This window comes from Stomoxys calcitrans, chromosome 4, assembly GCF_963082655.1.
Source record: "Stomoxys calcitrans chromosome 4, idStoCalc2.1, whole genome shotgun sequence".
NCBI lineage: Eukaryota > Metazoa > Arthropoda > Insecta > Diptera > Muscidae > Stomoxys > Stomoxys calcitrans.
The window spans coordinates 50,798,316-50,816,036 of NC_081555.1; the positions used below are offsets into that span (position 1 = coordinate 50,798,316).

Consider the following 17,721-nt stretch of genomic DNA (forward strand, 5'->3'; position numbering starts at 1 on the left):
AAACTTTTAGGGTGATCAGTTCGGTTGTTGTTGTTGTAGCAGTTTATTGTGTTCTATCTTTCGTCTGCTTGATTCTGTTGAGTGTCAAGGCCCAGGAACTCTGCGACTAAGATGGGGTGCGTCCACAGGGACCTGGGTCTGAGTCGAGTGGGTCTGGCCGGGCAGTTAAACAGGTGACGTGTATCGTGCGGTCCCTGGTTACAATCGGGACATACATCTTGCACGTCGGCATCATTCCTAGCTCTGTGGAAATTGAGGCGGCTGCATCTGCCGGAACGTAATTGAGCCAGAACCACTCTGGTTTGCCGGGGGAGGTCGATTTCTTCGGGTGCAATGGGTGGCGGTCGTTTTCCAAGGACTACATTCAACCGGTAGCCAATTACCGCGTCTGCTACCGTGTCTGCATGAATGTTGTTCAGACCCGCTTGATCTAGAGGTTCTCTCTTGTAGTGCTGAACCTCACGCTCTAGATCGTGTAGATCTACCTTAAGGCTTCTGGGCGGTGGGTATCTATCCACAAGATGATGATTTGGATGGTTTCTGCGATAACAGCCCAAAAGGTATTGCTTAGACAGCATGTAGTTATGTCTTCGCACTGGTAGGATCTTTGTCTTCTGATGGAGGTGGTCCACATGAGAACTGAGGAGACAGCCCGTCGCAGTTCGGAGGGCGGCATTCTGACAGATCTGAATATTATTCCACTGCGTGTCACAAAGTTGTCGAGACCACACTGGCGCTGCATAACTTACCACAGACCGGCCAATTGCTTTGTACGTGGTCAACAAGGTTTCTTTGTCTGCACCCCAAATGGAGGAGTAATGCCTCAAGCGTTTTTGCCACTGGTGAGAGAAGGGAGATCGGTCTGTACGACTCCCCAAACTCGGCTCTTTTCCAGGCTTCAGTAGCGGGATCACTCTGCCCATTTTCCAGACATCGGGAACTATAAGAGTGTTCAATGACAGGTTAAGGACAGTGGTAAGGTACTCAACTCCAGGTGAATCCAGATTCTTCAGCATCAATGTAGAGATTCCGTCGAGGCCCAACGCCTTGGAAGATTTGGCGCCACGGATGACATTCGTAACATTGCCCACGGTAAATTGTGATGGTTGTTCATCGGCTCGGAGGCCACGAATACGGCGAATGGCTCTCCTCCTTGCCCTGTCTCTCTCGGGATGCACAATAAATTGACGGCTGAACAACCTGGCGCATCTCTTCGAATCAGTCACGGTTATCTCGCCAAAAGTGACTGAGGTCCTGTCGTCTCATCTACCCGTGTTCGAGACAGACTTAACAGTGGCCCACAGTTTGCCTGCACCGGTGCCTAAGTTACATTGCTCCAAGTGTTCCAGCTACAAATTCCGCTTATGTTCGTTGACTACCCTGTTTATTTCCAGATTCAGCTCGCTGATTCTGGGGTTAGCGGGGTCCATAGCACGAATCCCATCACGCTCGTCTGCGAGTACCACTGCTTGCGCCGGGAAATTGGGTCGCACTTGTGGTATTCGACCGGCTGGTATAAAGCGAGCGGTTGCTGCGTTGATGATGTCTCGGAATTTCCTCTCGGCCACAAGCACATCAGAGGGGGGTGGCAGTTCATTGAAGCGGCGATTGGTATACTCTCTGAAGCCAGTCCAATCGGCCTTCTTATAATTGATGAACGTCCGGCGCTCAGAGGTTATGAAGTCGGGTGGTCGGTCGATGGTGAGAATTATGGGGAGGTGGTCTGACCCCAAAGAGATGACGGCTTGCCAGGATACGTCACTCAGAAGATCAGGGGATGCAATTGAGATGTCTGGCGAGCTGCTGCACCTCCTCGTAATCCTAGTGGGGGCATCCTCATTCACCGTGCAAAACGTGGAGCTATCTATCTGCTCGGCCAAAGCTATGCCACGCTGGTCGTTACCTAGGGGAGAATGCCATGACGTGTGATGTGCATTAAAATCCCCCAGAACCAGACGACTATGGCCAGATAGCAACCCACTTATGTCGGGGTTGTAAGCCTGGCCATTAATCGGGGCACAGCTACCAACCGGCGGTATATACACGTTGTATATCTCTATCTCGGCAGTACCAGTCCTGACTGCTACCCCCATACATTCCATGTATGGGTCACTAGCGTCAAGCGCAGGCGGTCATTACTGCACGGAATGGTGTATAACGAAGGCCAATCCCCCACCTCCATTGCTTGAGCGATCCTTACGTAGCACATTGTAACCGTGACAAATGAGCAAGCTGCAGGTGTTGGTCAGCTTTGTCTCCTGGATCGCTGCGACCGATATGCTCTTCCGACTCATAAAATCTACAATCTCATCAATCTTGCCTCGCAGTCCATTGCAGTTTAACTGCAAGAACGATACATTTCCCGACACTGGCCTGGCAATAGTAGGGCTAGGGTGCTGTCGTTGCATAAATTGCCGTACGGGAGAGGTCGGGGGGTCACATAGTCCGACGACGAGGACGCCGAAGGCGACGACAGCAACGCTTGTGACCCACTGCTGGCTATGTTCGCACAGCACCTAGCGACATAGTCAGTATGACTATACTCCCGTAGTGAAGTTAGGCCAGAGCAAGAACGGAAATGTACCCACTCCATGCACCGGTTACACCTCACCGACACCGACCGATGATGAAGGCGGTTCTGGCAAACCGAACAGAACCAGGGTCCGGGGTTCTTTTCAATCCCGGCACGGACCAGAAGCGTGCGGAGAAGGCACTCCGGGATGTGCCTCTCCCATGACGAAAAAAGACGAACACGTACACTGAGGCGGCAGCCCTTGCCGATGAGGAATCCATCGAGTCAATCCGGTGCGTACAACCGGCTGCCATAGGATTGTATCAGTTCGGTGTTTGAATGCTGGTTTTTAGGGCTGAATATACTTCCGATAAGTATATTTGACCTCAATATACTTATCGGAATCGGATTCTTGCCAAATTATCCGATTTCTTAATAGTTGGTCATATCTAGCCATATTTTTGTGATAACTATCACTTAATACATTGAAATTTTATTTTTTTTAACATTTCCTTGGGATTTGTCTATAAAGCAATTTTTGTCTATAAAGCAATTTCTTATCGAATTTTTATCTCTATAGAAAATTCAATTAAAATGTGTTCCTCGGAAATTTTCATTGAAATTTTGCCTTAAAAGTTTTATCGAAATTTTTTTGATTAACAAGAGTTCGAAAAAAAAATTGTATTTTGAATAATTTTGTTAAAGAAAAACATTATCACAATCTTTAAGATGAGGCATCTTTACAATTTTTATTCTACGTCCGTTCATCTTATTTTGTCGTTTTGAAGGGTGTTCCTCAGGGACCAATTCTGGACCCTTTTCTCTTTTCTTTGTATAGCAATGATTTGGCAGATCAATTCTCTTATTGTGAAGTTCATATGTACGCTGGTGACGTACAGATACACATTATCATATTCTTTATGGAAAATTTAAAAAAAGTAAGTAAATTTGATCAATATTTTATCTTAAGATATTTTTTTATTGAAATTTTTTTTCTTAAGTGAAAATCAATCTCTCCTTTGGATGTTGCATTCGCTTGGTCATTAAGCTCGACTTGAAAGACAATGAAACAGAAGAGAAAATTTCCTTTATAGAAAATTTCATTGTAATTTTGTCTTTAGAGAACATTCCAAATTTCGTATTTTCAGAAAATTTTATTTTCTTATGGAGATTCCATTGCAGGATATTGTCTGGCTTTAGACTATGGCTTAATGCTTTCTATTCAAAGAATAGTATAGCACACATTTAGAAGCCAGTCTTAAGCTTAACTTAACTTTCGACTTAATCTAAGGTTTATTTATAAAATTTTAAAAGGGTTTACCTTTAAGAAAAAATAACCGGTTTAAAAGTCTAAAAAACTTGAACCGGTTTTTGAAAATAATCATTTTTTGAGTAGTTTTCAAACTACGAACAAGGTTTCTTGATCACAATACAAAATTGAGAATGACTTTGCCGCAGAGTGTCCACATCCGATTTTTCAGTTAAAAGCTGTGCAGTTTAAAAGTCAAGAAAATTTACAAGAATTCAATTTTTGACCCAAAAAGAGTTTTGACTGATAAGTCCTTTTTGAAAAAAAAAACTACCTTAATTGTCCTAACTTTTACTTTTGTAAAGAGTTGTTGAAGCAAATTTAAATAACATTTGTCAACTTAAACGGGTCTTATATGTCCTACAAAATAGGGATTTTGATATAGCTGCCATATAAACCGATCTGGGGTCTTGACTTCTTGAGATTCTAGAGGGCGCAATTCTTATCCGATTTGGCTGAAATTTCACACGTGGTGTTTTGGTATCATTTCCAAAAACTGTGATAAGTATGGTTCAAATCGGTTAATAACCTGATATAGCCGCCATATAAACCGACCTTGGGTCTTGACTTCTTGAGCTTCTAGAGGTCGCAATTCTAATCCGATTTGGCTCAAATTTAGCATAAAGTCTTATGGTATGACTCCCAATGCCAAGTATGGATCAAATCCATAACCTGAAATAGCCGCCTTTAGTAACCGACCTCCCGATTTGACTTCTTGAGGCTCTAGAAGGCACAATTCCCATCCGATTTGGCTGAAACTTGGCATGAAGAGTTAAGGTATGACTTCCAACGATTGTGCTGAGAATGGATTAAATCGGTCCATAACTGGATACAGCTGCCATATAAGCCGATCTTGGGTCTTGACTTCTTAAGCTTGTAGAGGGAGCAATTCTTATCCGATTTGGCCGAAATTTTGCATGAAGTGTTTTATTTTGACTTTCAACAACTGTGTCAAGTATGGTCTAAATCAGTCCACATCCTTATATAGCCGCCATATAAACCGATCTCACGATTAGACTACTTGGGCTTATAGAGGGCGCAATTCTTATCCAATATGGATGAAATTTTGCATATGTCGTTTTGGCATGACTTCCAACAACTGTTTCAAGTATGGTCTAAATCGGTATATAACCTGATATAGCTACCATACAAACCGATCTCTCAGCTTGACTTTTTGAGCCTCTGGAGGGCGCAATTATTATTCGATTTGACTGAAATTTTGCATGTGGAGTTTTTCTATGACTTGACAAATGCGATCCATGGTGGAGGGTATATAAGATTCGGCCCGGCCGAATTTAGCTGGCTTTTACTTGTTTTTATTTAAATACTAGCTGAACCGGGCCCGCTTCGCTGCGCCTTCATTTACTTTATATGGAACAAAATTTTCGTTGGAATATTTATTTTCGACAATTAAAGAGCTTTTAGTGAAATACCATGCTACGAAAATAGTATATCGCTTGACTAACAGTTTAACAATAGAAGTGCCTTTATCTGAATCCCATATGATCTTTATTGGTCTGCGAATTTAAGTTTGGATGTAAGGTGTACTCCATTTTTAAAAAATATTATTTCAGCCCGATATTCTCTTGATATCTGATTTAGGGGTGTTTTCGGGGGTGAGGGTGTCCCCCAGACACTTGGCCCTGAGAAAATATCAGGTTATCAAATTCGTTTTCTAATCTCTAATAACTTTCATTTGAGCCACATATTGGCATGGTCGAAAAATGTTTACCCATTGGGCGGTGTTTTGGGGAAGGGGTGATGACCTAAATACATGGTCCTATATTTGGATATCAAACTCGTATTCTACTCCAAAATACCTTTATTTGAGTCCCATATTGCGATGGTCAGTGAAAAATTGGTCCCGAAAGTGGGTATCAATTCTTGCTCTACCCCCAATACCTTTAATTTAAGCTCCACATTGACATTGTCGGTAAATATACCCGATTTAGGGGGTGTCCCCATAAACATTTTTCCCCAAACACTTGGTCTCATATTTGGATATCAGATTCTAATTATACACTCAAATACCTTTTATTTAAGCCCCATATTCCCATGGTCAGTAAATTAGTCCTGTTTGGGGGGTGTTTTGGGGAAGGGGTGGACCCCCAGAAACGTGGTCCCACATTTGGATATCAGATTCGTATTATACTCGCAAGTACCTTTCATTTGAGTTCCATATTGCCATGGTCAGTAAATATGTCCGATTTAGGGGTGTTTCGGGGCTTGGGGTGGTCCTCCTAACACTTGGTCCGACAATTGGATATCAGATATGTTTTCTTATCCTAAATACCTTTCATTTGAGTCCCTTATTGTCGTGATTGTCTAAATATATGTTTGGTAGGTTTAAGGGTGGGGCAGCCCCCCTAGGTACACCATCTTTGGATATTAAATTTTTATTTTTAGGTTACTATATGAAAGCACACAAAATTTTGCTTATATCGCACCACCCATCTCTGAGATCTGGCGTTTCTGAAAATTAGGGTAAGGCGGAGGTCGCCCCCCTCCATACATCAAAAAATGTGGTACCCTATTTTCACCATGGGGTCATTATGCACCATCTGTGAAAATTACAAGAAAATCTGTTCAGCCGTTTCTGAGTCTATAAGGAACACACAAACAATCAAGCAAACCTACAAACAAACACAAATTGATTTTTTTATATAAGATTTCTTCTGAGTTTGACTTTTAAAGGAAAAGTATTAAAAAATTATCGAAACTCTGTTTTAAGGGAAAATGCCATTAACATTTTGTCAATAAAGCAAATTCTTATCGATTTTTTGTCTTCATAGAAAATTTAATTAAAATTTGTTCCTCGGATATTTTTATAGATATTTTGCCTTAAAATGTTATCGAAATTTTTTTGATTAACAAGAGTTCAAATAAATTTTGTATTTCGAAAAATTTTGTACTGTCCACCTGGTACTGGTCTAAGGATTGGATCAGTGTGTCGCTCCGCACATTGTTAAAAGCCCCCTCGATGTCAATGCATACCGCCAGTGTGTACGTTTTGGCATCGAAGGATTCTTCTATTTTATGCACAACCTCGTGCAGGACAGTCTCCACCGACCTTCGCTTGACATAGGCATACTGTTTGTATTTGAACAGTTCGCTGGATGTCATACTCTTTATCATGGTGTCCACAATACGTTCCATGGTTTTGAGTAGAAAGACCGTAAGGCTTATGGACGCAATCCGAGTTAAGGGACCAGCGAAATGGTCGGTAGGACGGCGATCGGGGGGGATCCAGATCGTGAGAAGACGAGGCTATTACTGAGAGGAAGCAAGAATTAGGTAAGTATAGCTATTGGTATCATAACAGGACATATAGGACTACGAGTTCACTTATGTATAATCGGTGCGGCAGTGATAGCATGTGTAGGGCATGCGGGGAAGATGATGAGACGTTGGAGCATTTCCTTTGTCATTGCCCAGCTTCCGCGTCCAATAGATACCGGTACTTAGGTTGAGACACAATACCAGACATGAACCAACTTAGGGGAGTGGCATTGAAAACAATTAAGGATTTTTTAAGTAGCACGGAATTCCTAAACATATATATAAACACCACCCTTGCCTCCTGCCAGGCTTTCGGAGTATATGAAAGTCCTAGGCACGTTTTGGCCAGACGAGGCGCCAGATAGTCTGCCTCTTTCTGCAGTAACGTAGGAAATATTCCATCAGGTCCGGGTGACTTAAATGGTTTGAAGCTCCTCAAGGATTCCTTCACCATAAATTCCGTTATTTTAAACATTCGATCAACGTCATTATTCCAAGATTCCTGTGTCTCCTTGAGTCCCTTCGTATCCTGTGGAAAATGGGTTTTTATCAAAAGCCTCAACATGTCCTCCGTTGTCTCTGCTCTCACTCCCATGTCGTCTACTAAAATTTGAGTTTGGATATGGATTTTTGAGAGAAACTTTTTTATCTTGGCGGCGTCATTAACGCTATCGACCTGTTCGCAGAAAAGCTTCCAGGAGGCACTTTTGCCGCTCTGGTAATCTTATTGTATTCCTTGAGCCGTGTGTAATAAACATCCCAATAAACTTCCGCGTTTCTACGACGTGCTCTGTTAAAAAGTCTGCGAACCTCTTTCCCAATATTGCGAATCTCCCCGGTCATCCATGGTTTTTCTTGGGCTGAATTTAGTTTCCCGAATTTCCTTTTCCTGAATTTCCTTTCCTTTCCCCGCCAGTGCAGTCGTAAACCTGTTGACATTTTCGTCAATCTATGTTTGGACAATTTAAATTATCTTGCCCAAGTCTTATTCTAGTCTTCCGAATTTTGTCCAGTTGGGTTTCAACTTATTCCGGAAGCTTATCGGATTCGGCGCTGGCCGTGCTATTCTAAACCTAATGTAGCGATGGTCAGAGAAAGAGTGTTTCATGGAGACCCTCAAATTCTGAACCTCATCGATCAGATTTTACGAACATATCGTCATATTTAATACCTCTTCCCTAATCCTATTTACAAAGGTAGCGGTGTTACCAATATTAAGTGTTATTGGGTCGTTAGTATTCAAGAACTCTACCAGGGCCTGGCCCCGCTTATTAGTGTTGGTACTACCCCACGAAATGTGGTGAGAGTTCGCTTCGCACCCTATTAGTACTTCGTTTCCTGTCTGTTTTGCTTTCCTCACCAGCCGTTGCAGCTTTGACGTGGGTGGTGTAACAATAGATTTTTTTTCTTTTTGGTGTATTTTTATTTTTGTTAATTTTTTTTTTGTCTGAATTGGATTCCCTATTCGCAGAACATCACCGATCTAAGTTCTATTACACCGTTGTTACAATTGTACGTACATACATTTTTACATGCATGTAGATATGTACAGACTCCTGGAAGTTTAGGTGGAAGTTTTGTTTTTTTTTTGTTGCTCTCGTTGCGTGTGCATGGAATGGTTATTGGAGATGAGCGCGTGGGTGTAACATCACTCACCCTCATGCGATCACCCGAAGTGTTTTTACACTAAAGAGGACATGGTAATGATAGGGATGGACTGTTAAGGTGATCATTACGTATGTACATACGAATGATTTTTATTAGTTTCACACAAGGTGTCTTTACATTACTCTCGAGCAAAAATGTAGTTAATTCTGATTTACGCAAATCACGTCTTGATGTGTCACGCACTCATCTCCATTACATGTTGTCACTTGCCAACACAGATTTTTGCGATTGATTTTGAATAGTTGATTGGTCCGAATTTTACAACAATTGAACATTATGATTTCCAATGGAAGTAATGTCGTATATGTGCACCAATATACATATTGTCGTACATTATGTACATATGCCAAGGTCAGAGTCTGCTTCGAGTTAAGGTTTGCTTTGTCTTCAAAGTCTGTCAATTGTTCTGTTCTAAATTCGGCTTCAACACGTTAAAGTGAAGTTTACTCCGGCAATTAATTTTTTGTGTGAGTATTGACAAATTACAAAGTGAAAGAGTTAAACCAGTAATTTTAAATAAAATAGAACCCGTGCAATCTGCATTGAGGGTTTCAGTGAAATCTTTTGAGGAAGAATAAAAACGCATCTGAAGCTGTGGTGACATTTTTTTCGGTGTTAATCGTCATAGAAAGGTAATTCATCTGCCTGTCATAGCAGAATTTACCAAATCTTAATACAATTTCAACTTTCTAGGATAAATCCATTTATTTGTGAAATTTGTTACGTTCAGTCTCTCGGTTTAAACGCTGAGTACAGGAGGCTGTGTACCACGTGAGTCTCACGGGGACCGAGAGACTGAAAACTATAAGTAACCACCCAAAACGCCAAGAATTCTATCACAGTGCCAAATTTGTCATATTTAAGACCATGCTGATTGCCTTATGGAACTAGAACATTCTATGAACCCCGCTAAAGTATATGACGTCATATTTTTGCCTCCAAGTGTCTAATTTGTCCTAAATCTTCGTTGGACCCAGCTCCCCTAAATATTCCTAACGCCATGTTTTTGCCGTCCACGTGTTTGAAGTAACAAGGAAGCCATTTGAAAAGAAAAAAAGGAAGCCATTTTTAATAAGCCACACCCCAAGGGGAAACAACTTTAATAAAAATATAAAAATTCTAAACCTAGCTAACAAAACCTACTTAAAATTAACCTAACATGAACTTAAACCTACATAATTGCCTATATTAACATCGAATTTTTCTAAAATTTGCCTACCCATAAAATGGACAACCAGGAAAAATTGTTCTTACCTATAAAATTTGCCTAAAAATTAAAATTTTTCTAATGTTTTAAATATTGCACCTGAATTCCATAAATATTGCACTAAAATTAATTCTTAAGACATTTTTAAGTTTAAACTACGATATGAATCTATAACTAAATTTAATGTAAAACTCATTTTTTTCTAACAGTCATTGTACTAACATGTATCAACACACCATATAGATCATATTTAAGCTTCACCCCCCCCTCTAGCTCATTATCATCAATCCAGCACGGAGGCCTTCATGCAGCATTGACGTGGGAGCAGGCGGTATATAAAAACTGTAAGTCTGATCGTTTTGATACATGGTAGACATTTTTAGTTGATTTTGTTTTTGTCCTTTCTTCTTTCTCTATGGCCGCTATTGGTTGTTCGGTAGAGAAAGACGAAAGCTAGAAAGCTCTCTTTTTTTTACCATTGCCATTTTTTTTTTTCTCTATAAATATATAAGCTAGAATTTAATTATAAGACATGTGAGTTATAATAAAATGTGAAATATTTGGAATTTAAATATGAGGGCTTAGATTTTTGATGTGAACTTCGCAAGCAGACAGTAGGGGTAGTGCTAAAGGGGTTTTTCTTAATTTCTCAGGCCATAGAAAAACCATGGATGGGAGGGTTATGAGGCCAAGAGTAATGCCAACTTACTCTTATGTGTTGTGATTATGAAAAATTGTATTAAAACCATTAAGGGCACTTTAAGCGCGCGTGATATTTTTTTTTATTTGTGATGTTTCGTCATTTCGAGGGAACAAGTACCCCGCCCACATCTCCCGAACTAGCTAGTCATCCGAGCACGCACGTGACGTTCCAATCGATGACAAAATTCTTGGTATTATCTGTCTTTTTGACTGCGGTTTTAGATTTAGGGCTTCGCTGAAATCCGAGCTACCAAGTAAGGTACATTTGGGAGAAATCCCAGATGGATGGAAACAAGCTGTGTTAATTACACCTCAACACAGACACTAAAATTTCTCTACACATTACAATGAAATGGCGCCCAACGTGGGGCCCGAAGACATCGGATCCAGTAACTATATATCCATATATACCAGAAACACGAACCACTCCACCTAGTTCAGTCCTTTGTTTTTGGGAAACCTCATTTTTTTACATCTTTCATTTTAAAGGTTAGATTTTTTTTGTTTCTGCAGAATTGCATAGTGTTTGTCTCTTTTTGATTTTAGATCAAGAGTGAAATATCTAGAAAAAGTTTTCGGAAATACTGTATTTAGGGTGTGATAGCCTTCTACTGTCCATTACGATTTCCTAGTTATTCATTCCTTTATGTTAAGGCAGATGAAGCAGTACAGATTTCTAACTTGTGCATATTAGATTACGAATTTATTTGAGAATTTAGGAAGAGGAAGCATAGGAATTACAATTCTTGTAGCATGATTGGCATTGCTCAGATTGTCCACTTCTGAATCTTGGATTTGACAATTTTGATGAATTTTAGTGTGTACAGCCTAATACAATTTTTCTTTAGTCACGTACATTTTGTTTTATTTTTTGCTTCAGAATTTAGTTTTTGAGCAAATTTATACCCCTAACACTGTTTGTGAAGTTTCACAGTTATTTTTTTTTTGTATATTTGTTTTTTGATATATTCGATAATTATGTCCTTGGTTCATAGTATCGAGGACATACCTCGCTCAGTACAAAACTACAACCCTAATCAATGCATAATTTGCGGTAAAGATTTTGAATTAGACGAAGTAATTGTTTCTTCCCCATGCAAGCATATTTTTCATAAGGATTGTATAGTCCGTGTGTTAAATGAAACCCAAGAGTGTCCAGTTTGTGGAAAGCTTTGTAGACAGAATAGACTCGTACCGTTTGATATTTTGGCGTCAATGAGCCAAACCACCAAGAAACCTTCGAATAGTGCCACTTCTACCAGACAGGGTACTGTTTCGAAGCCCGTTTCTGCTAGGAAGAACGTTGCAGGGAAAAATAAGTCAAACCTCGAACTGCAACAACCGACAAACCAGGATATGATATCAGCTAATGATAACCAAAATCCTTTAGATCAATTTTTAGATCAAGGTACCCTTAATTTGAATTTTCCCCCACCAGAATCAGGAAGACGTAACAGTATTGCAGATATTTTTCGTAATTCAAAAGGAGCTTTAAATAGGCCTGTAAACATGGATAGCCATGCAGCTGACAGGAATTCATTGCCTGTCCAAAATGGTCAAGCAGACAATTTCAATGATTTTATTGGGAATGACCCTAGAAATTCGAATCAATTTGTACCACCTATTAGAGATAATAGAGCTGGATTTCAAGGACCAGTACAGAACCCGGAAGTTAGCGATCGTTCCTTACAAGAGATGATTAACGAAGCTATTCGGAATCATCTTGCCACAATGTCCCTGAATCAACCCAATGGTAACAGACGTAGTTCTGCAAACTCTTATCGTAACCAAGACAATCTGAACCAAAATAGGCGTAACAGAAATAATCCAAATGTGAGTTTGACCCCTGATAAAGTGTCTAGTATTATTGCCAGTTGGCGTATAAAATTTACAGGAGAGGAGGAAGAAGGTTTGTCAGTAGACAACTTCATTTATAGAGTACATTCCCTTACGATTCAGAATTTGAGAGGCGATTTTGACACCTTATGTCGTCATATCGATTTGTTATTTTCGGGAAAAGCCACCGATTGGTTTTGGCGTTTTCACCGAACCACTAATAGAATTGATTGGAATACTTTGTGCCATGAATTGAGAAATCAGTTTCGTGACAGACGCACAGATTTTGATTTAAAAGAGCAAATTAGAAGTAGAAAACAGAGAATGAATGAGCGTTTTGATGCATTTTATGATGCAGTTTTGCAAATTTCTGATCGACTACAGAGTCCTTTAAGTGACCATGAATTAGTTGAGATTTTGAAAAGAAACCTTAGACCGGAAGTACGCAAGGAGCTTTTGCATTTTTCAATTTACTCAATTTCGGAGCTTAGAGAGTATGTGCGTAAACATGAAATTTTAGAGGAGGAGCTTAATAGGTATAGATCGAACCGAACATTTCCACCCAGAAGAAATGTGTCAGAATTACAAACAGATATAATAGACGATTCGGAAATAGAAGTTGATATTGAGGAAGTAAGTCCCACAGTCTGTTGGAATTGTTCCCAGACAGGTCATAGATTTGATGATTGTCTAGCCGAACGGAAAATTTTTTGTTTTGGATGCGGCGCTCCAGACATTTTTAAGCCCAATTGCCCCAAGTGCAGTAGGAATTCAAAAAACTTTTCAGGAACCCGGACGAACAAAACAGTTCAGTCCAGGGGAACCCAGTATTAGTATCCACAGAATGCCAGACAGATGAATATTCGAAAGACAATTTGACACCCTACCAAGACAATTTACCGCCCTGTCAAGACACCCCCATATACGACATTCCAAGACATTTGAAACCTTATCACCTTCGCCTCAGAGAATATAGAGAAGACAGATCAAGAATCTTTAATGAAGAGATTTTTGTTTCTGAGGTGGTAAGGAAAGTTAAAAGATCGACGAGAAGATTGAGAAGATTTTGGAGGAAAGTTTTATCCTCTCGACGATTTATTTGCTCAGCCCTTATCTCTGGCCAGAAGACTTTTGATTTGAGACCATTTGCAACCGTAAGGATTTTTGATGAAGATGTAGTAGGAATGATTGATACTGGTGCATCAGTATCGTGTATTGCCTCAGACTACGCCAACAGATTTTTGGAGGAGAACAGATATCATTATAAGAGATTTAAATGTGCTTTGAACACAGCAGATGGAACCTCACATTACGCTGCTGGTTGTGTCACAACGAAAGTAGCTTTTAGAGGACAAACCAGAGATATAGCCTTTTATATCATACCAGATTTGACACAGAATTTATATTTAGGTGTAGATTTTGTTAGAGCTTTTGGACTTGCTAGTGATTTATTTTCGGATAATGTTCCGAAACCCATACATAGAAATTGTAGTGAGATCGTAGCCAATGATTTGTCAGAGAATTTAACGGATGACCAGAGAATCAGGGTGAATGCAGCCATTAACTCGTTCCCATCTTATTCTAAGGAAGGTTTAGGACGTACTTCGTTGGTTACACATTCCATTGACACCGCGGATGTAAAACCCATTAAGCAACGACATTTTGCCGTTTCGCCCGCCGTTGAAAAATTGTTATACGCGGAAATAGACCGCATGTTGAGATTAGGAGTGATCGAGGAGTCGCAGAGTCCATGGTCGTCGCCTGTGGCATTGGTGCATAAGCCTGGGAAGGTTCGACTGTGCTTGGATGCGCGTAAACTGAACAGTGTCACAGTTAAGGATGCTTATCCCTTACCCTTGATCGATGGTATTCTCAGCAGGCTTCCAAAGGCAAAACTCATCACGAGTCTTGACTTGAAAGACGCCTTTTGGCAAATACCATTAGATCAAGAGTCAAGGGAGAAGACAGCCTTCACTGGGCCCGGCCGTCCGCTTTACCAGTTCGTCACCATGCCGTTTGGCTTATGTAACGCGCCACAGACGATGTCCAGACTTATGGACAAAGTGATACCCGCTCACTTGCGTACAAAAGTATTCATTTATTTGGATGACCTCCTCTTGATCACTGAAACCTTCGAGGAGCACGTTTTGCTTTTGCACGAGATAGCACTTTGTATGAGACGAGCTAACATGACCATTAACATGGAGAAAAGTAAGTTTATGCTTTCGGAAGTCAGATATTTAGGTCATATTATAGGCCACGGTACTATCAGAACTGACCCGGATAAAGTTCAGGCGATACAAGACTTTCCATTGCCAACTTCCATTAGACAATTACGTAGATTTTTAGGAATTTGTGGTTGGTACAGAAGATTTGTACGCAATTTTGCCTCAATCTCCTCACCAATCACCGATATGTTACAGAAAGGAAGAAAATTTGTTTGGAATGACGAAGCTAAAGACGCTTTTGTGAAATTGAAAGACCTTCTTTGTACGGCACCTGTGTTGCACAACCCGGATTTTTCTCGTCCTTTTTCAATTCAATGTGATGCGAGCAAATATGGAATAGGAGCAGTTCTTGCTCAAAGAAATGATGATGGCGATGAAGTACCGATCGCGTATATGAGTCAGAAGTTGACAACTCCCCAGAAGAATTATTCGGTTTCCGAGCAGGAATGTTTAGCTGCAGTCCTGGCTCTAAAGAAATTCCGTGCCTACGTTGAAGGACACGAATTTGAGATTATTACTGACCATGCTTCGCTCAAGTGGTTAATGGGACAGACAGACCTACATGGACGACTTGCGCGTTGGGCATTAAAATTACAAGGATTTAACTTCACCATTAAACATAGGAAAGGAAGTCAAAATGTAGTTCCCGATGGTTTATCGCGAATGTTTTCGGAGGATAATGAGGAGATAGTCTTGGGAGATATTGAAAGTCTTTTCATAGAAGCTATTGAAAATTCAGTAGAGATAGACATGAATTCGGAGGCTTTTCGTTCAACAGAATATTTGTCTTTAATAGAGAAGTTACAGCCCAAGCTTAAGTACCTGCCAGATATTCGCATTGATGATGGTTACATATATAAGAGAGTAGAGTATGCCACAGGAAATCCGGTACAGGAACAATTATCGTGGAAACTTTGGGTACCACAAGCTTTGACCCAGGATCTGATTAGACGCGCTCACGATCATCCCCTTTCAGCTCATGGTGGTATTGGAAAAACTATAGCTCGGTTAAGGTCGTTCTTCTTTTGGCCGAAAATGATTAGACAGGTTTCAGACTACGTTAAGTCGTGTGAAGTTTGTAAGCAAACAAAAGCCTCAAATAGGATTTTACGCCCACCAATGGGACAACACGTTTCTCCTTCTAGAGTTTTTCAGAGATTATATTTAGACTTACTTGGTCCATATCCTCGATCTTCCTCAGGAAATATAGGTATTATTATCGTTTTAGATCAGCTATCGAAATTTCATTTCCTCGAGCCTATCAGAAAGTTCACTGCCAACGTTATTGTCGAATTTTTGGAGAAAAGGATCTTTCATATTTTTGGTGTCCCTGAGACCATAACAACGGACAACGGTGTTCAATTTAAGTCGAATCTTTTTAAATCATTTTTGGAATCATATGGTGTTAACCATAATCTTACGGCTATTTATTCCCCACAGGCCAACGCCAGCGAGAGAGTAAATAGATCGGTGTTAGCAGCGATACGTGCATATGTGAAACCTAATCAGAAAGATTGGGATGAGAAGTTATCGTCAATCAGCTTTGCTTTAAGAAGTTCCGTACATGTAAGCACGGGCTTCTCACCTTACTACGTTTTATTTGGTCAAAATATGATTTCAAATAGTCATTCTTATTCTTTACTTCGAAAACTAGATCTTTTAGAGGACCCTTCGTCTGATGTGAAAGGTGATGACAGACTTAACTTAATAAGACAAAAGGCTCAGGAGAACATTAGGAAATCATATGAGAAAAACGCCCGAACATACAATTAGGATCAAATCCACATTCAAATGGAGATGCTTTTTCTCGATCTACAATTGTTTTTTTTGATAAAATTGATGCTAATAATATTACAATTATTGAAATGATTATAATAATTAAACTAATTGATAAAATAGAAAAAATTATCTATACTATCTATGATAGACTATATGATTGGAAGTCAAATATACTTTTTATATTATATAGATAATAAATTAACCTCCTCATCAATAAATTGATACATAAAGGAATAATCAAACAATATCAACAAAATGTCAATATCAAGCAGCTGCTTCGAATCCAAAGTGATGATTTATTGAAAAGTGATTATTTAAGTGACGAATTAAACATACTAATAAAAAAGTTGTTCCAATTAATACATGAAGTCCATGAAATCCTGTTGCTATAAAAAATGTAGACCCATAAACAGAATCAGCAATAGTAAAAGGAGCTTCAATATATTCGTATGCTTGAAGTATTGTAAAATATACCCCTAATAATACTGTAAAAAATAATCCTTGAGTAGTTTGTGAATGATTATTTTCTATTAAACTATGATGAGCTCATGTTACTGTAATTCCTGAAGTTAATAAAATTACTGTATTTAATAAAGGAATTTGAAAAGGATTAAAAGGGGTAATTCCTATAGGAGGTCATATTGCTCCAAGTTCAATTGAAGGGGATAAACTTCTATGAAAAAAAGCTCAAAAAAAAGAAACAAAAAATAAAACTTCAGATAAAATAAATAAAATTATTCCTCATCGTAATCCTGTAGTAACAGCTAAAGTATGAAGTCCTTGAAATGTACTTTCACGTGATACATCTCGTCATCATTGATAAACTGTTAAAATTGTAATAATATTTCCTAATAAAAATAATGAATTATCATATTGATGAAATCATTTTACTAATCCTGCAACTGTAGTTATTGCACCAATTGAAGCAGTTAAAGGTCATGGGCTATAATCTACTAAATGAAATGGGTGATTTGAATGAGTTGACATTAGTTTACTTCACTAGAATATAATGTTCTTAAAACAGCAAATACATAAGATTGAATTATAGCTACAGCTGATTCTAGAACTAATAATGCAATTTGGGTAATTAATAAGAATCCTAGTAAAATAGATGACAATGAAGGACCAGTATTTCCTAGTAATGTAAGTAATAAATGTCCAGCAATTATATTAGCAGTTAATCGAACTGCTAAAGTTCCTG

General features: G+C 39.4%; 2 protein-coding genes across 2 annotated transcripts in view; one reads left to right on the forward strand and one right to left on the reverse strand.

Moving 5' to 3' along the window:
- Positions 1-6,726: 6,726 nt before the first annotated feature.
- LOC131996665 (antigen 5 like allergen Cul n 1-like) overlaps positions 6,727-17,721 on the forward strand; it is a 51,918-nt gene continuing 40,923 nt past the window's right edge. The window contains exon 1 of the mRNA XM_059366313.1: positions 6,727-7,115. The gene's annotated coding sequence lies outside the window, so the exon portion shown is untranslated. The remainder of the gene's footprint in view (positions 7,116-17,721) is intronic.
- On the reverse strand, positions 16,712-17,507 carry LOC131996664 (cytochrome c oxidase subunit 3-like). Its single transcript, XM_059366312.1, is given in 1 exon segment — positions 16,712-17,507. A coding segment is annotated over 1 exon segment (777 nt). The 3' UTR covers positions 16,712-16,730.